General features: G+C 56.7%; 1 protein-coding gene across 2 annotated transcripts; it reads right to left on the bottom strand.

Annotated features, from left to right (window-relative positions):
* Positions 1-2,566: 2,566 nt before the first annotated feature.
* Positions 2,567-15,814, bottom strand: Tmem184a (transmembrane protein 184A). Of its 2 annotated transcripts, none has more exons than XM_042686671.1 (9): positions 15,765-15,814; positions 12,325-12,552; positions 5,670-5,835; positions 5,268-5,358; positions 5,121-5,196; positions 4,934-5,025; positions 4,468-4,637; positions 4,032-4,229; positions 2,567-3,357 (listed from the first exon to the last, which is right to left on the bottom strand). In XM_042686671.1, exons 2-9 carry the CDS (start codon positions 12,550-12,552, stop codon positions 3,107-3,109), a joined length of 1,272 nt encoding a protein of 423 aa, XP_042542605.1. In that variant the 5' UTR covers positions 15,765-15,814; the 3' UTR covers positions 2,567-3,106. The 2 variants fall into 2 exon arrangements, with proteins under 2 accessions (XP_042542605.1, XP_042542604.1); XM_042686670.1 differs by lacking the exon at positions 15,765-15,814 and adding an exon at positions 13,241-13,394.
* Between the last annotated feature and the right edge of the window lie 664 nt (positions 15,815-16,478).

Below are 16,478 nucleotides of genomic sequence, written 5' to 3'. Positions count from 1 at the left end.
AGTTCAAGCCCCATGACTGACAAAAAATAAAAATAAAAATTTAGAGCTGCCTTGAGTGTTCTAAACCTGCCAGCCATCTTGTCTCCTTCCAGCCTATGCTGACTGGAAGGATGCCATGGCCCTGGTACAGTGGGTCAGACCTGCAAGGACCATCACAAACGCTTGTATCAGCAGGAGTGGCAGTGCTGGAGAGCCCAGTTAATCCAGTCCTCTCTGCAGCTGACCCCTGTGGTACCTCTGGGGAGATGGGCAACTCAGAGTGGGTGGTCATGAGCTTGGACACACAAGATTTCTGGCCCAAGTTAGGCATTGGTGACTCAGGCCTATAATCCTAGGTACTCAGGAGGCTGAGATCTGAAGATCACAATTTGAATCCAGGGGCTGGGAAGGTGGCTCAGTGGTAGAGAGCTTGCCTAGCATGCATGAAGTCCTGGGTTCGATTCCTCAGTACCACATAAACAGAAAAAGCCGGAAATGGCACTGTGGCTCAAGTGGTAGAGTGCTAGCGTTGAGCAAAAGCAGCTCAGGGACAGTGCCCAGGCCCTGAGTGCAAGCCCCAGGACTGGCTTGAAGCCAGCGCAAGCAGAAAAGTCCATGAGACTCAACTGCATTAACAACCAAAAAGCTGGAAGCAGAGCTGTGACTCAAGTGATACAGCACTAGCCTTAGGTGAAAAAGTGAAGAGACAATGTCCAGGCCCTAAGTTCAGGCCCTACTATTGGCACAAAAATACCAAGAGAATCCTGGCCCAGAGTGGAGGCTGTGTGGCTGTGTATGGAGGCCACAGACCTCCTGGGCAACTTCAGAGGTGGAAACAAGTGAGGCCAGGGCAAGCTGACCCCTGTCTGCTGGGCAGCCTCCTTTGATCTCCTGGGGTGGGGCTGTGGCCTGGGCCCAGCAGCTCTGCTGTGTACCCTCAGGCAACTTGCCAGACCTCTCTGGGCTCACTCAACCAAGGCTGTCATGTACAGTGCTCCTGGCACATGTGGGAATCCAGTTCCCTCCCCCTTGGATCCAGTGCTGACCAGTAAGTGACCCTGGTGCCCACATAGCCATCTGGGACCCCAGGAGAGGAGTCATGGCCAGCTGCCCACTGTGCATGCTCTGGGAACCTCAGCTCTCTCCACAGTAGCCTCTCCATGGTGGGGACAGGGCCCATCCACAGAGCCTCCTTGGCCTCAGGGAGCAGGATGGAGTCTCCCTTCCTGGCCTGTTGACCAGTGGGTGGGGCCTGCCAGCGCAGAGGGCAATGATAAGGAGGGGCAGGGAAGGCACAGGGGAGCCAGGCCAGGCTTATCAAGCTGCACAGCTGGGCCCCAAGAAGCCACTGGCCTTGCTTTCCTGTCCCCATCCTCCCACACGGAGAAGGCAGGGGAGCCGCCCCGCGGTGAGGCTCATGCGACTAGACAGTTGCCACCCAGCTGAGTGTCCCTGGCTGATTGGTGCCCGCTGGCCCCTCCTGTCTGCTGTGCCCAAACGGGCAGCAGGTTCCTTGCAGCCTGTGCTGTGGCACCCAGACTCCTGCCCTGCATGCCCCCTCTGCCCGGGAGACAGTGTCCAGGGCTAGGTCCCCTCTAGAAGGTTCCCAAAGGGCACCAGTTTCTAAGGTGATCCTCTAGTCTGCCAACTGTCACTTGGCACAGAGGAGAAAGGGGAATAAGGAGGAGGAGGAGGAGCAGGAGCAGGAAGAAGGCAAAGCAGTCTCCCAGAACTGAGACCCTTGTACCCAGCCATTCTAGACTGCACCACCTGCCCGCTGTAGGACAAGGCTGATACAGTCCAGAGAGAGGCGGCTGCTTCGGCCTCCCTGGAGCCTCAGAGCTGGACAACAGATGGCATCCACTGGCATTTGATGATGAATTCTAGTTTGTCTTACATGGCCTGACTGCAGCCACACCGCAGGTGGCTGCCCCAGGCCGCCCAGGTCCTGGCTGTCCCAGGTCCTGGGACCTTACCTGACATATTACGCCTTACCGCCTCCCCTCTCCCCTATCCTGGCCCTGCAGGAAGAGAGGTTCAACAAGCATTAGAAAACCCAAGGTGTAGCCGGGCGCTGGTGGCTCACGCCTGTAATCCTAGCTACTCAGGAGGCTGAGATCTGAGGATCGCAGTTCAAAGCCAGCCCGGGCAGGAGAGAATGTGAGACTCCTATCTCCAATAAACCACCAGAAAACTGGAAGTGGAGCTGTAGCTCAAGTGGTAGAGCGCTCGCCTTGAGCTGAAGAGCTGAGGGACAGTGCCCAGGCCCAGAGTTCAAGCCCCACGACCGACAAAAAAAAAAAAAAAAAAAAGAAAACCCAAGGTGTAGCTGAGCGCCAGTGGCTCACACCTTTCATCCTAGCTACTTAGGAGGCTGAGATCTGAGGGCTGCAGTTTAAGCTGGGGCAGTGAAGTTCATGAGACTCATCTCCAATTAACCACCAGAAGTGGTGCTGTGGCTCAAGTGGTAGAGCAGTAGCCTTGAGCAGAAGAGCTGAGGGACAGCGCCCAAGCCCTGAGTTCAAACCCCACAACTGACCAAATAAATAAATAAGAAAATAAAAAATTCAAGGTGTTTATCTATAAATAAGGAGAGCTCACAGGGAGGTGATAGTGTGCTTGGAAGGCCAGCCTGCAGCGGGTCTGTGCAGATGGATGCCGGTCAGGACCTCACCAGGCTCCTGTGGCTGGAGTGGAGGGGGGGGGGGCTTCTCTATGCACCCAGGGCCCTCACCCAGGCTTGGCACACCTCCTGTCTACAGCACTGGGTCCCTCTGTCAGGCTGGGTACCCAGTTCTCCCTGCAGCCCCTGACCTGAGACTTGGCCATCCTCTATTATACCATGTGTGACCCCCTGGCCACATTCATGTCCAGCCTTTCAATGACCCCCCTGAGGTCTGTGGCAAGGTACCCAGTGGGTCCTCAGGCCTATCTAGCATGCCCAGATGACTTCTCCCATGCTGTGGCCCATAGGCACCCTGACCCCTGACTGGACACAGTATGAAAAGGTCTCCATGGCCTTGTAGGCTGGACCTTCGATAAGAGAGTTGAGGGTGGGGGACCCTGTTTTTCCCCAGAGGACCGGGCAGCCTGTGCCCTCAGCCGGTCACGCAGACCCTGAGGCCCGCTACAGGTCGTCCGAGGGGATCAGCATGCGTTTCTCCACATTTCGGCTCTTCCTGCTCCCTCCAGAGCTACTGGCCAGACCAGGGAGGGTGCCAGGTACGGGGTGGCCGGGACCTGGGGCCTCATGCGTGGCCTGCTGCGTGTACTGCTGGTAGGCTGGGGAGAAGTTGTGGATGGCATCCTGCACGATGTCCTGAGGGCTGATGGTCTCCTTGAGGCCGCTGGAGATGCTCTGCATGGGGGCTGGGGGGCCTGAGGGCGGAACAGCGGTGGGTGGGGGGCTCCATGGACCCCAGCCAGCCCCTAGGAGACTCTATCTGGAGACTTAGCCCTCAACTCTGCCTCTCAACTCCACCTCAGGCAGGGCTGGGGGTCCTTGGATGTCCATTCACCCTGATCCTGGCTAGCAGGGTTGGTCCCTCAAACATAACCCTGGCCTTCAGACTGAGCCAGGGGCCTCCAACTGATTGCGCGCGCTCTCTTTTTCTCTCTCTGTGTCTCTGTCTGTGTCTCTGTCTTTGTCTCTCTCTGTCTCTGTGTCTCTGTCTCTCTCTCTCACTTTTAATTTTTTTATTTTTTTAATTTATTTTTTCTGGTTAATTAGAGATGAGAATCTCATGTGGTTTTCTGCCCAGGCTGACTTTGGACCCTGATCCTTAGATCTTAGCCTCCTAGGTAGCTAGGATTACAGGTGTGAGCCACCAGCACCTGGCTCTTCCCCTGGGAGATACATGTCTGGCTCTGGGATTTTGGGGGCAGGGCGGGGGGCGGGGAGAGACAAGTAATCTGGGCGACTACACCCACACCACCCACTTTCTAGGGATGCCAGCCCTGCCCCTCAGAGGTCCGAGACCCCTGCCTGCTCTTGGCTTAGGTGTCCACCCCTGGGGTGCATTCAGGTACTCTGGCTGGCAAGCCTGGCTTACCTGGTGAATGCTCTTTCTTCTCAGAGTACACCTGGCAGGTGAAGGCATAGCGCAGGGCAATGGAGGCGAAGACCATCTCGATGCAGATGAGGAAGTTTTGGTAGCCCGCGGCCAGCGTGCCTGCCCCCACCCTGGTGCCATCAATAGCCTGGACCTCAGGGATGACCCCACACCTCTCCAGGATGGCCAGCAGCAGCCCTGGGAATGGGCGAGGTTACTCAGGCAAAGGCCACAGCTCTTACCTTGGCTAGCGTTTCCTCCCAGGCCTGAGGCTGGCAGGAGCAAAGGCCAGGCAGCCATCGAAGTCTACCCTTCCATTCCCAGCTCTAAGCCTGGCAGAGACCAGGGCTCCAGAAGCTGCTGTGTGCTGACCCCACCCCCCCCATAATCTTCCCTCTACCTATTGACAGTCCCCATCCCCATGGGGACCACACACCCTGCCAGAAGGAGAGGAAGATGACCGCTTTGATGGTGAGAAACTTGAGGACTGGCTCAAAGGGCCGCAGGAGCTCCCTGGTGGCGAAGTAGAAGAGGAACAGGGCGTAGAGGGCCAGACTGACGGAAGTGTTGTAGACAAGGGTCACGTACAGGTAGCCGCTGTGGACACTGGGCCAGAGGAACTGCTGGTCAGAGTGGCCCATGACCCCCATAGATGTCACCAGCCTGCTTTGTCCCCTCTGGGTGGGACAGTCCTCTGCCCAGGGCCTGGGACAGCACTGAGGAAGCAGGCATTGGCGGGGGGTGGGGGTGGAGGTGGGGGAATCTTCCAGGCCTCCCTCACCAGCACTGCCGTCTCCTCTGTCAGGAAGCCACCCACGACCTCCTCTGCCCCCAGGAGGAAGAGGCCACGCGGAACGCCGCCTCTGAAGGCCTGCACCCTCCCTGCTCCCCCCCTTCCTTACTTGAAGTCCCCATCGTGGTATTTGTCAAACGCCTGGAGGATGATGGTGGTCACAGCCATGATAGGTTTCACGATACAGAACTGCAGCGTGGCCTGGGGATAGTGGGGGACAGTGGGGAGCAGTGGGCAGGGCTGGCACCAGCCTGGCCGAGGTGGGGGGGAGGGCACACAGGGGCACAGCCCCTTACCTGCTTGCAGAAGCGCAGGAAGCCAATGGAGTAGGACATGCCCCGGAGGCAGCAGGTCCCATAGAAGCAGCTGGACCTGGGGGAGAGAGTGGCTGAGGGATGGGGAGGGGGGGCTGAGGGGAGTGGGGGGGGCAGGGCGGGGCTTACTTGATAGACTTGCCACGGATCTCCGCCATGATGGCACTCTCTCCCCCTAGGTACTGGAAGCACAGGCTGAGGAAGCTGTAAATCACAAAGGCTGCCGGGCGACGGAGGGGCTGGCATGAGCCCGAGGCCCGCATGCCAACTCTGTCAGACCTACCCAACACCCGGGGTTCCCATGTTATGGGAGTACAAGCTGAGGTTCAGGGGGGGCCAGGTCACAGCTATAGCTCAGAGCTCCCCTCCCCCCCACAGTCTCCTAACTCACACTGATCCCTCTGGGCAGCCTCCCCACCCCAGTAGGGCTGGCAGGGCCAGGTGCCCTGGGGTTGGCCAGGGGAGCAGGCCTATGCGGACAGCCTCCTGTCCCCCGCCATCCCCCCAGGCCAACCCAGACATAGGCAGCACCTTCATAGCAGTCCCGCACAGAGTCAAAGTAGACGTAGTACTGGTGGTCTCCCAGGAGGAGGAGGCTGAGCCAGGAGTCGAAGGCATAGATGGGCACGATGAGCAGCAGGCGAATGATGTAGCGCTGTTCGTGAGGCACTGTGTAGGAGCGCAGGTGCAGGTAGATCTAGGCGACCAGCACAGAGGGTTTGGGTAGAGCTACTGGCCCCTGCCACACCTGCTATTCTGTGCCAGCCCAGGAAGAAAGTAGCAGTGGGTGGCACTTCCAGCCTCTGGCTGTCAAGGCCTCACATTCTCCTATATTCCCTAATTCTCTCCTTCCTCTCTCCCTCCCTCTATTCCTTCCTTCCTTCCTTCCTTCCTTCCTTCCTTCCTTTCTTCCTTCCTTCCTCCCTCCCTCCTTCCCTCCCTCCCTCCCTCCCTCCCTCCCTCCCTCCCTTGGCAGAGTCTAAAAATACAGCCCCAACTGGCTGTAAATTCTCTATCATCCTGCCTCAGTTTCTTGAAGGCTGGAATTACAGGTGTGTGACACCATGCCCAGCTATCTCTTAGTTTTCTGCAGTGAACACACTCATTACAATGACAAAAATAAATATTTTTCTATTGCAATCATATAACTGTAATATATATATATATAATTACATATATACTTAATACATACAAGCATATTTGTAGCCAGGCGCTGTAGTTTACACACGTAATCCTACCTACTCCAGAGATAGCAATTGAGTGGATTGTGATTTGAGGCCCAGTCTGGGCAAAAAGTTAGTGAGACTCCCCTATCCCAACCATCGGCTGTGTTAATATATGTCTGTCACACCACCAGCTATTGTGGAAAGTGTTAACCAGGAAGATTGTAGCCCAAGCTGACTAGGCAAAAATCAAGACCCTATCTCAAAAAATAACCAGACTTTTTTTTATGTGTGTAAAGGCTGAAGCTGGGAGTTTGTGGCTCAGGCCTGTCATCCTAGCTACTCAGGAGGCTGAGATCTGAGGATAGCAGTTCAAAGCCAGCCCAGGCAGGAAAGTCCGTGAGACTCTTATCACCAATGAACCACCAGAAAACCGGAAGTGGAGCTGTGGAAGAGCACGAGCCTTGAACAACAACAACAAAAAGCTCAGGGACAGTGCCCAGGCCCTGAGTTCAAACCTCATGACCACCATCAACAAAACAATGGGTAAGCCCCACGATCAACAACAACCAAAAAAACCCCAATGGGTGGAGGAGTGGCTCAGTGATAGAGTCCTGCCTAGCAAGCATAGAACCCTGAGTTTTAACCTTACTAGCACAGATCTCACACACACACACACACACACACACACACACACACACACAGCTCTATCACTGACCTACATCCCTAGCCTCTTAAGCTGGGTGTTGGTGGTTCACACCTGTAATCCTAGCTACTCAGGAGGCTGAGATCTGAGGATCATGGTTCAAAGCCAGCTCCGGCAAGAAAGTCCATGAGACTCTTTTTTTTTTGGGGGGGGGGGCGGGTCCGGTTGTGGGGCCTGAACTCTGGGCCTGGGCACTGTCCCTCAGCTCTTCAGCTCAAGCCTAGCACTCTACCACTTGAGCCACAGCGCCACTTCCAGCTTTTTTCTTTTTTTGCTTATGTGGTGCTGAGGAATCGGACCCAGGGCTTCAGGCATGCAAGGCAAGCGCTCTACCACTGAGCCACCTTCCCAGCCCCTCCGTGAGACTCTTTTTTTTTTTTTTTTTGTCGGTCGTGGGGCTTGAACTCTGGGCCTGGGCGCTGTCCCTCAGCTCTTCAGCTCAAGGCGAGCGCTCTACCACTTGAGCTACAGCGCCACTTCCGGTTTTCTGGTGGTTTATTGGAGATAGGAGTCTCACGGTCTCTCCTGCCCGGGCTGGCTTTGAACCGCGATCCTCAGATCTCAGCCTCCTGAGTAACTAGGATTACAGGCGTGAGCCACCAGCGCCCGGCCCTCCGTGAGACTCTTAACTCCAATAAACCACCAGAAACTAGAAGTGGTGCTGTGGCTCAAGTGGTAGAGTGCTCACCTTGAGCTGAAGAGCTGAGGGACAGAGCCCATTCCTAGAGTTCAAACCCCATGACTGACAAAAAAAAAAAAAATTTTTTTTAGCCAGGCACTGGTGGTTCATACCTGTAATCCAAGCTACTCAGGAGGCTGAGATCTGAGAATTGCAGTTCAAAGCCAACCTGGGCAGAAAAGTCCCCATGAGACTCTTTTCTCCAATTAACCACTCAAATACTGGAAGTGGCGCTGTGGTTCAAGTGGTAGAGTGCTAGCCTTGAGCACCACAAAGAGACTCAAGGACAGCGCCCAGGCCCTGAGTTCAAGCCCCACAACCAACAATTTTTTTTTTGCTTAATGAGACAGGATCTCACTATGAAGCTCAGGCTGGCCTTGAAATCGCCATCTTTCATCCTCCTGCTTCAGCCTTCTGAATGCTAGAATTATAAGCATGTGTTACTGCACCCAGCTTAAAAACTTACTCTAGTAGGGTGCTTGCTGGTGGCTCATGCCTGTAATCTTAGCTACTCAGGAGGCTGAGATCTGAGCATTGAGGTTCAAAGCCAGCCTGGGCAGGCAAGTCTATAAAACTCTTATCTCCAATTAATCATAAGAAAAAACTGGAAGTGGTGCTGTGACTCAAAGTGGTAAAGCACTAGCCTTAAGGGAAAACACTCAGGATCAGTGCCAAGGCCCCGAGTTCAAGCCCCATGACCAAGGATCAACAACAACAACAACAAAACAGAAAAACTTACTCCTAATTAACCAATAATGTTATATGATGGGGCTGGGAAGGTGGCTCAGTGGTAGAGCGCTTGCCTTGCATGCCTGAGGCCCTGGGTTCGATTCCTCAGCACCACATAAGCAAAACAAAAAAAGCCGGAAGTGGTGCTGTGGCTCAAGTGGTAGGGCGCTAGCCTTGAGTTGAAGAGCTGAGGGACAGCGCCCAGGCCCAGAGTGCAGGCCCCATGACAGGACCCCCCAAAAAAATGTTATATGGCAACAATGTTCAACCCAAGGTTTTGCAGACATATGCAGAGAGTTAAATCAAGTCAACTAATAGCACTAAACATGCTCACCAGCTTTTGTGATAAGTTGTATTTTTTTTTTGTCGGTTGTGGGTCTTGAACTCTGGGCCTGGGTGCTGTCCTCAGCTCTTCAGCTCAAGGTTAGTGCCCTACCACTTGAGCCACAGCACCACTTCCAGCATATTTCTGCTTATGTGGTGCTGAGGAATCCAACCTAGGGGCCTCATGCATGCAAGGCAAGTGCTCTACCACTGAGCCACCTTCCCAGCCCTGCCTCAATCTCTTGAGTGCTGGGTTTAAAAGACCTGAACCACCATACCTGGCTTAAAAATGTGTGTGTGTGTGTGTGTGTGTGTTTGCCAGTATTAGGACTTGAACTCAGGACCTTGCACTCTAACTTCACCTTTTCACTCAAGGCTAGCACTCTACCACTTGAGCTATAGCACCACTTCTGGCTGTTTCTGTTTCTGTATCTGAACTCAGGGCTTCATGCATGCTAGGCAAGCACTTTAACACTGAGCCACATTCCCAGCCCCACTTCCAGCTTTTTGCTGTCTCTTCTGGCTGGCTTTGAATCTTGACACTCAGACTTCAGCCTCCTGAGTAGCTAGAATTAAAGGTGTGAGCTACAGGTGTCCAGCTCTAAAATGTTACCTTTTTTTGGGGGGGGGGGGGGTGTGGGGGCAGTATTTAGAATTTGAACCAGAGCTTCAAGTTGCTAGACAGGCAAGCGGCTCTACCACTTGAAACATGCCTCTATTATTTATTTATTTATTTACTTACTTATTTATTTATTTTTGTCCCAGTCTTGAGGCTTGAGCTCAAGGCCTGGGCACTATGCCTCAGCTTCTTTTGCTCAAGGCTGCTCTCTTCCACTTTGAACCACAATTCCGCTTCTGGTTTTCAATTAGAGATAAGAGTCTCAAGGACTTTCTAGTCTGGGCTGGCTTTGAATGCAATCCTCAGATCTCAGCCTCCAGAGTAGCTAGGATGACAGGCATGAGCCACCAGTACTCAGCCTCTAGTCCTTTTTATCTGGTCATTTTTAAATTTTGGATCTTAAAGTTTTTGCACTGGGCTGGGCTGGCCAACAATCTTCCAAGTTCCATTTTCCACCATCGCTGAGATGACAGGTACACAGCCCATAGTGCCCTGCTACTGATTGAGATGGGGTCTCTATAACTTTTTGCCAGGTTTGGCCACCAAACATGATCTTCCTGCTCTCTGCCTTGAGTAGCTGAGATTAGGCATGAGCCACCAGTGCCCTGCCTCAGATCTATTCTTTCTGTAACTTTCAGGCATGTAACACATTGTAACTCATGAGACAGTGCTCTTGGCCAACACTCCAGCAGCGAATACACTCAGTCATTCATTCCACCAGACTCCTGAGTCCTGCTAAGTGTCACACTGGGGCCAAGGCAGGGGCACGTCCCAGCCCACACACAGGCAGATCCACGCCGAGAAGGCTGGCTCTCAACAGAGAAGGGTTTTAGACTTTTACTCCCTCCTAGAAACTATATAATCAGAATTTTTAAAAAATAACCTTTGCCAGGGACTGGGGAGGTAGCTCAGTGGTAGAGTGCTTGCCTTGCATGCATGAGGCCCTGGGTTCGATTCCTTAGCACCATATAAGCAGAAAATGCCAGAAGTGGCGCTGTGGCTCAAGTGGTAGAGTGCTAGCCTTGAACCGAAGAGCTGAGGGACAGCGCCCAGGGCCACAGTTCAGACCCCACAACCGAAAAAAGAAAAACAACCTTCGCCAGGCGCTGGTGGCTCACATCTGTAATCCTAGCTATTTGGGAGGCTGAGATCTGAGGACTGCAGTTCAAAGCCAGCCTGGGCAGGAAAGTCTGTGAGACTCTTATCTCCAATAAACCACCAGAAAACCAGAAATGGTGCTGTGGCTCAAGTGGTAGAGCACTCGCCTTGAGCTGAAGAGCTGAGGGACAGCGCTCAGGCCCAGAGTTCAAGCCCCAGGATTGACCAAAAAAAAAAAAAAAAAGAGCTAAGGGCCAGTGCCCAGGCCCTGTGTTCAAATCCCCACAATAACAACAACAAACCAGGATGACAAACTAAGCAGGGCCCCCAGTGCACTACAAATGCCTGGTAAACGTGATTGTGTGAAATAGTGTGATCATAAGCTTTAAACCTTCCCAGATTTTCCACATTTTCTACAAGGTCATGGCAGAACAGGAGCAGGGGCAGGAGAGAGCAGGGAACAGGTCCTGGGTTCAGGGCACAGGTGTGGAGGGCTTCCTGGAGGAGGAGGTGTGCTCTGGGGGAGGCGGTGGAGGGCAGGCTCTGAGCACAGGGGTGGTATGTGGGTGGGGAGAGGCCCGCTGGCATCAGTGCCCAGGTTTTTATCAGGCACACCCCCTCCTGCTGCTGCCAGGGGAGACCTCTCTAGGGCTGGCACCACCTGGTGTGTGACCTTGCGAAGCTACTCCCTCTCTAGCCTCCATTTTCTCAATAGTAAAGCAAGGTGTCAAACCCCCATCTCTCACAGGCCAGGCTCTTAAAAGAGTGGCTGGTGTGGTGTCTCCTCACACTAGGTGGGGGCTTAGCTTGAGGACAGGAGGTCCTGGGACCCCCACAATGCCAGCCCCCCCCTCCCACTGCTTGGGGAGGAAGGCTGGCCTCATGCTACCTCTGTCTGCAGCTCTACCCCTGCTCTATGGGCCCAGGGGCTGCCTGGGTCCCCCTTCCGTCCTGAGCGTTGAGGTCCTGTCTGGACATGCATGGCTCACAGGGGGGCTGACTGCTCTCGCTGCCTGTCCCGGATACTGGGCTGCCTGCCCCCAGGTGGCGCCTGCCCTGGGCCCATCTGTCCATCTACATCGGCTTTGGCACCCAGGGCCATCTCAGAGGAAACACCAGCCCTCCCCCTCCCACCCTCCCAGCACCCCCTACCCTGCTGCCAGCCCCAAGTGCAAGTGCCATGCCTACCGCAGCCTCCTGGGGACACCTGCCCCGCCCCTGTGTATCCCGGCAAAAGCTCAGGGCCCTAAACCTGCCCCAGCCTCCACACCCAGCTTTGGAGCTCAGGCAGACTATCCCCCCCCCCCCACACACACACACATTGGCCCTTCTTGACCTGCAGCCCCCCAGTTGATGCATGCTCAGTCTGTGGGGGGCACTCAGGATGTGGCTTCTGTCCCATGTGAGGAGATGAGGGAGGGCAGCCCCCTCGGGGGCATTGTGCCCACAAGCTAGCCCTGCTTCCCAGCTCCCTGACCTCCAGCCCCCCCCCCCCGTCCCCCCTAATTCCTTTCTGTTTCCAGCTTGACGTTCCCCACAGAGCAAAAGCTTTTCTCTGGGAGGCTGCACCCATGAGGGAGAAGGCCCTTCTACATGAGCCTAAGAAAGAACTTGGGGTCGGGGGTCTCTCTGGCCTCAGTGATCCTGTCTGTGAAATAGATCCCCATTGCTGACCTCAGGTAGTGCTCAGCTGGCACCTGCCCCCTGCAGGCCTGGCTCCCATGGGCCTGTCCTGAAGCCCGGCCCCCTCCTGTTTCCTGAACCCCAGGCTGACACCACTGCCGAGGCCCTGGGTACCTCTCCTCTGCTCCAGCCGGGCCAGTGTCCCTTGGACATCGGGCCTCCAGAGGCTCAGGTCAGGGGCTTACCTGGTGGCAGGTGAGCACCAGGGCTGTCCATACGAAGACTCCTGAGACGCCTCTGGCCAGCGCGGTGGTAAGGAAGAGCCGTGGGGCTCCCTGGGACGCGTTCTCCACGCGGGCCATCTGTGGCCCGGCTGGCACTGTAGGCATGGCTGGGGGGGCGCTGGGCTGTGGCCAGGTGGAGGATGCCAGGGGTACTCCGGCTGATTCCAGGAGCCCAGAGGCATTACTCATCTGGAGAAGTGCGGGAGGGCAGAACTGGGAGGGGTGAAGGGCCAAGGAGCAGGGCAGGGCTGTGCAGGGCTGGGCCCTAGGAGGGAGAGTGCGTGGGGGCTGAGCCGTGTAGGGGCCCTGGAAGAGGGCTCTGCCAGACGGTGCCCTCTGCTAAGCCTCCGCCCCTATGTGGGGCCAGGTCTCTGCCTGACCACCTTCTGTCAGCCCCGCCCCCTCCCTTCCCCCCTCCTGCATGGGCATTTGTGCTGCTGGAGAAACTGGGGTGTGACTATCTCCCAAACACAAACGCTACCCTGACCCCAGTCAAAGTCAAAGCACAGGACCCCTTGGGTCCCTTTCTGCCCAAAGGGGCTCAGCTTCCTGAACTCAGACCTCAGGACCTTGGGTCCTGGGGACCCCTCTCCACCATCCTTCCCTTGACCCAACCCCCAGCCCCAGCCCCAAAGAAACCAAACTTCCAAAGAATAGCCCTGGGCCAGGGCTGGGGGCCTCCTGTCCATCCTGCCTAGCCAGGGGTCTGGAGAGAAGCCTCTAGCAAACAGGAGGGGCTCAGCCCACCCACCGTGCCAGCCCAGCATCACCTTGTCCCTGTGTCCCTGACCCTGACACCCGCCCGTCCCTTCCTCTCCCCCATGCCTTGTCTGTCCTTACGAGGCTCTAGCTGGCAGCCAGAGGGCCCAGTGCCTACCTCCGTGGGCAGGAAACTCCTAGCTTCAGCCTGGGGAGGCCCGGCCTCTGGGAAGGCCTGGCTGGTCATTCCCGTGGCCACGTGGCCCCCACTGGCAGCCGGTGTGGGGGTGGAGCGAAGCCGTTATCTGGAGGGCTGTACCGGGCCTGGCGGCCAAGGCCTCACCTGGCCAGGGGCCACCTGAGCTCCCGAGGGGCGGAGGGCGGAAGGAAGGGAGGGAGGGGGAGGAGCCAGGCTGGCCCCTCCCTGGGGACACTCTATCCCTCCCAGGCTGTCTGTGGACAAGCAGCTGGCTCCCAATTGCTCCCACCTGTGGACACCAGATGGCCAAGTAGCTGCCTGCCTTGGCAGAGAGACAGGTTGGTTGTTCGTTTCAAGCACTTTGTTTTTGTAGTACTAGGAACGGAACCCCAGGGCTTGTGTGTGCTTGGCAAGGACCCCTCCCAGCCGGGGCTTGGCCTCGCTGCCCTACGGTGGATGCAGCAGTAGACGGGTCAGGAGGGGAGGGGTCATGTCTGACTCTCACATCCCCTGGCACCCCTGCACAGAATCCCCATTCTAGCCCCCAGGGGAGATAAGGGAGGGTTCAAGACTGTCCCCAAGGAGGCAGGAAGGAGGCTGGCTCTCCCCACCTGTTCTATGGCCTCGCCCAGAGGCAGGTGCCACAGTCCACACCCACTCAGGAGAGGCTACTGGGCAGGCTGGACCTGATTTCCCTGGCAGGGACCTTGATCGGGCCCACAGGACAGACCTGCCTGCCCAGATCCATCCCCGCAGCGGGGCCTCTGACCACTGTTTACTGTGGCCAGGAGACTAGAGTCCCTGTCGGCTGGCCCAGCAAGCCCCAGAGGGACACCTGCATTTCCCCTCATGGGCAGGTCTGCTGCTGGCACTGGACAAGCTGTGACAGAACCTCCCCCAGCTGGCGCCCTCACCCCTCCTCTGCAGTGCCCCTCGGCCCCAAGAGGCCCTCCAGCCCAAGCGGCCTGCCCTCAGCCAAGATGCATGTCCTCCACAGGGACTGGGCAGCACCTGCCGGGCACGCTGACATTCTGGCTGGTGAGCAGGCCCACTGGCTGGCTTCCTGTCCTGCAGACAGGGATCAGCACGGTAGGCAGCGGCACTGGTGATAAGGTTTATGTCTCAGCCAATGCCATAGCCCAGACCTAGCTATCACCCATGCCCTGGGTTTGGCAGGATGGGAAATGACAAGGGCGCCCTGCTGGTCAAGGCCAAGGAGTCAGGCCAGAGGCACAGGCACAAGGGTGTGGCAGTGGGAGAGGAAGTGTAGGCTGCCCTGCCCCTTTCAGAACAGTGTGTGTGTGTGTGTGTGTGTGTGTGTGTGTGTGCGCGTGCGCATGCGTGTGCGTGTGTGTGTGTGTGTGTGTGTGTGTGTGTCTTGAACTCGGGACTTGGGTACTGTCCTTGAGCTCCACTTCTGGCTCTTTGGTGTGTAAGTGGAGATAAGAGTCTCATGGACTTTCCTGCTCAGACCAGCTTGGAACTAAGATCCTCAGATCCTGAATAATAATCTGACTAGCTAGGATTACAGGTGTGAGCTACCAGTTCATTCTTCCCACGAGTGTGCAGATTATGAATGCCCAGGGTGAGGAGTCTAGCCGGGCTGTCCTCTGTCCTGGGGGGCCTGGAACCACTGACACCCTCCCTCTGGGTCTCTTTCCAGCTCCAGACCTGGGGCTCCTATCCCCAGCAGCCTGCTCGTACTGGAGGTGAGGCCACAGCCATGGGCAGCCAAGGTAGCATAGCCTCCTGGTAGCCAAGATCCGCTCCCCACCAGGGACAGGTTGTAGCTCTCTGAAGACAGGACAGATGCTGGCTTTTTTTTGGGGGGGGGGGAAGGAAGGACCCTGGGACTTGGGCATCCTCTACACCAACCCATGCCTCAGTTTCCCCAGGCAATCTAAGCCTCCATGTGTGGCTGGGCAGATCAGGACAGAGACAAGGTTGGCTGTCACCTGCTGTCTTCCTGGTGTCTGAAGGATTCTGGGGTACAGGTGCCAGCAGGGACCCCTGTGACTCAGAGCCCAGGTGTCTGGTGTCTGGCAGACCAGGGAAGTCTGGGTGGTCTCTCTTGGCTTCTGGCCCTTGTACTAATGGCTCTGTTTGTACCCAGTGGCCCCAGACCAAGTGCAGGCCAGCGTGGTGACACGGGACCGCTGGGCTCTCCAGTCTAGTCGGCGGGCCCTCCCTCCAGCTCCACAGAGAACCTGCCAAGGCCTGCCTCTGCCCGCCTCTGCCCCACAGCATGCTGCCAGCCTTGGGTGTGGGCCTGGGACTTTCTACCAGGACATGGGTGCCACCCGGCCAGAGCGTGGGCCCTTCGGTGGGAATCAGTGGCTCCCTAAGGCCCCCCAGAGAGAGCTGGGGGCGGCGAGGAGTTGAATGCCCAGATTAAAAAGAAATTTAAATCCAGGATTCCACTCCCCCTGCTGGAGTTGCAGGGTCCCAGCATGGACATGGGTCCCATGTAAAGCCCCCCAGACATGCTCATACCCTAACTCACCTCGCTGGGGGCTCCAGGCCACTGGCAGGATTCACTGGGCAGCTTGGTTTTCCAGACAGGACAGGTCCAGAGCCTTTGGGCCTGGGAGAGGGGCCAAAGGAGGGCCACCACGGTGTGTCCCTAGCCCTCACTAGCCAGCCTTGGAATAGCCTGGGTCCCTCAGACACTTGCTGCTGAGGGCTGGCCCTGCCCAGGCCCAGCCAGGAGCTCCTCCCATTCAGCCCCACCAAACCACGCCCCCACCACACCCTCTGCCATCCCCAGGCCCAGATTCTGGGGACTGTCATTCCTTCCCTGCCTAACCCCAGGGGCCTCCTGCTCGTGCCTTACAGTGGCAGAGGTCAGAATGGATTTGTGGCCCTGGGTGAGGGGCTCAGCATTCGGCCCTGGGCCCAGTCACTCACACACCGGGGTGAAGCGGGGTGGGGAGGGGGTGATGTCCTGCAGCCTTGCCTCTATGAGGCTCCTCTTCCTCCTTTGCCTGTTTGGGATCTGGAGGCTCAGGGTAAGATGCCTGTCCAGCTTGGGCCACAGGGCTCATGTGACTGCCCAGTGCCTTCGGTGGGCTGAGCACCAGGGCTTCCAGGCTGTGGGGTGGGCGGCAGGGTGGATCTCTGGAAGCAGCTGGAGGTGTAGGCCTTGGCAAGGACCCCACGTGTAACACCAGTTTTTCCAGTGGCCGTGGAGTGCTGGAGGAGGGCAGAGGTGGCAGGT

Source organism: Dipodomys spectabilis, unplaced genomic scaffold (genome assembly GCF_019054845.1).
Source record: "Dipodomys spectabilis isolate Male_0828 unplaced genomic scaffold, ASM1905484v1 ptg000098l, whole genome shotgun sequence".
Classification (NCBI taxonomy): Eukaryota; Metazoa; Chordata; class Mammalia; order Rodentia; family Heteromyidae; genus Dipodomys; species Dipodomys spectabilis.
This window is presented reverse-complemented; position numbering and strand designations above follow the sequence as displayed.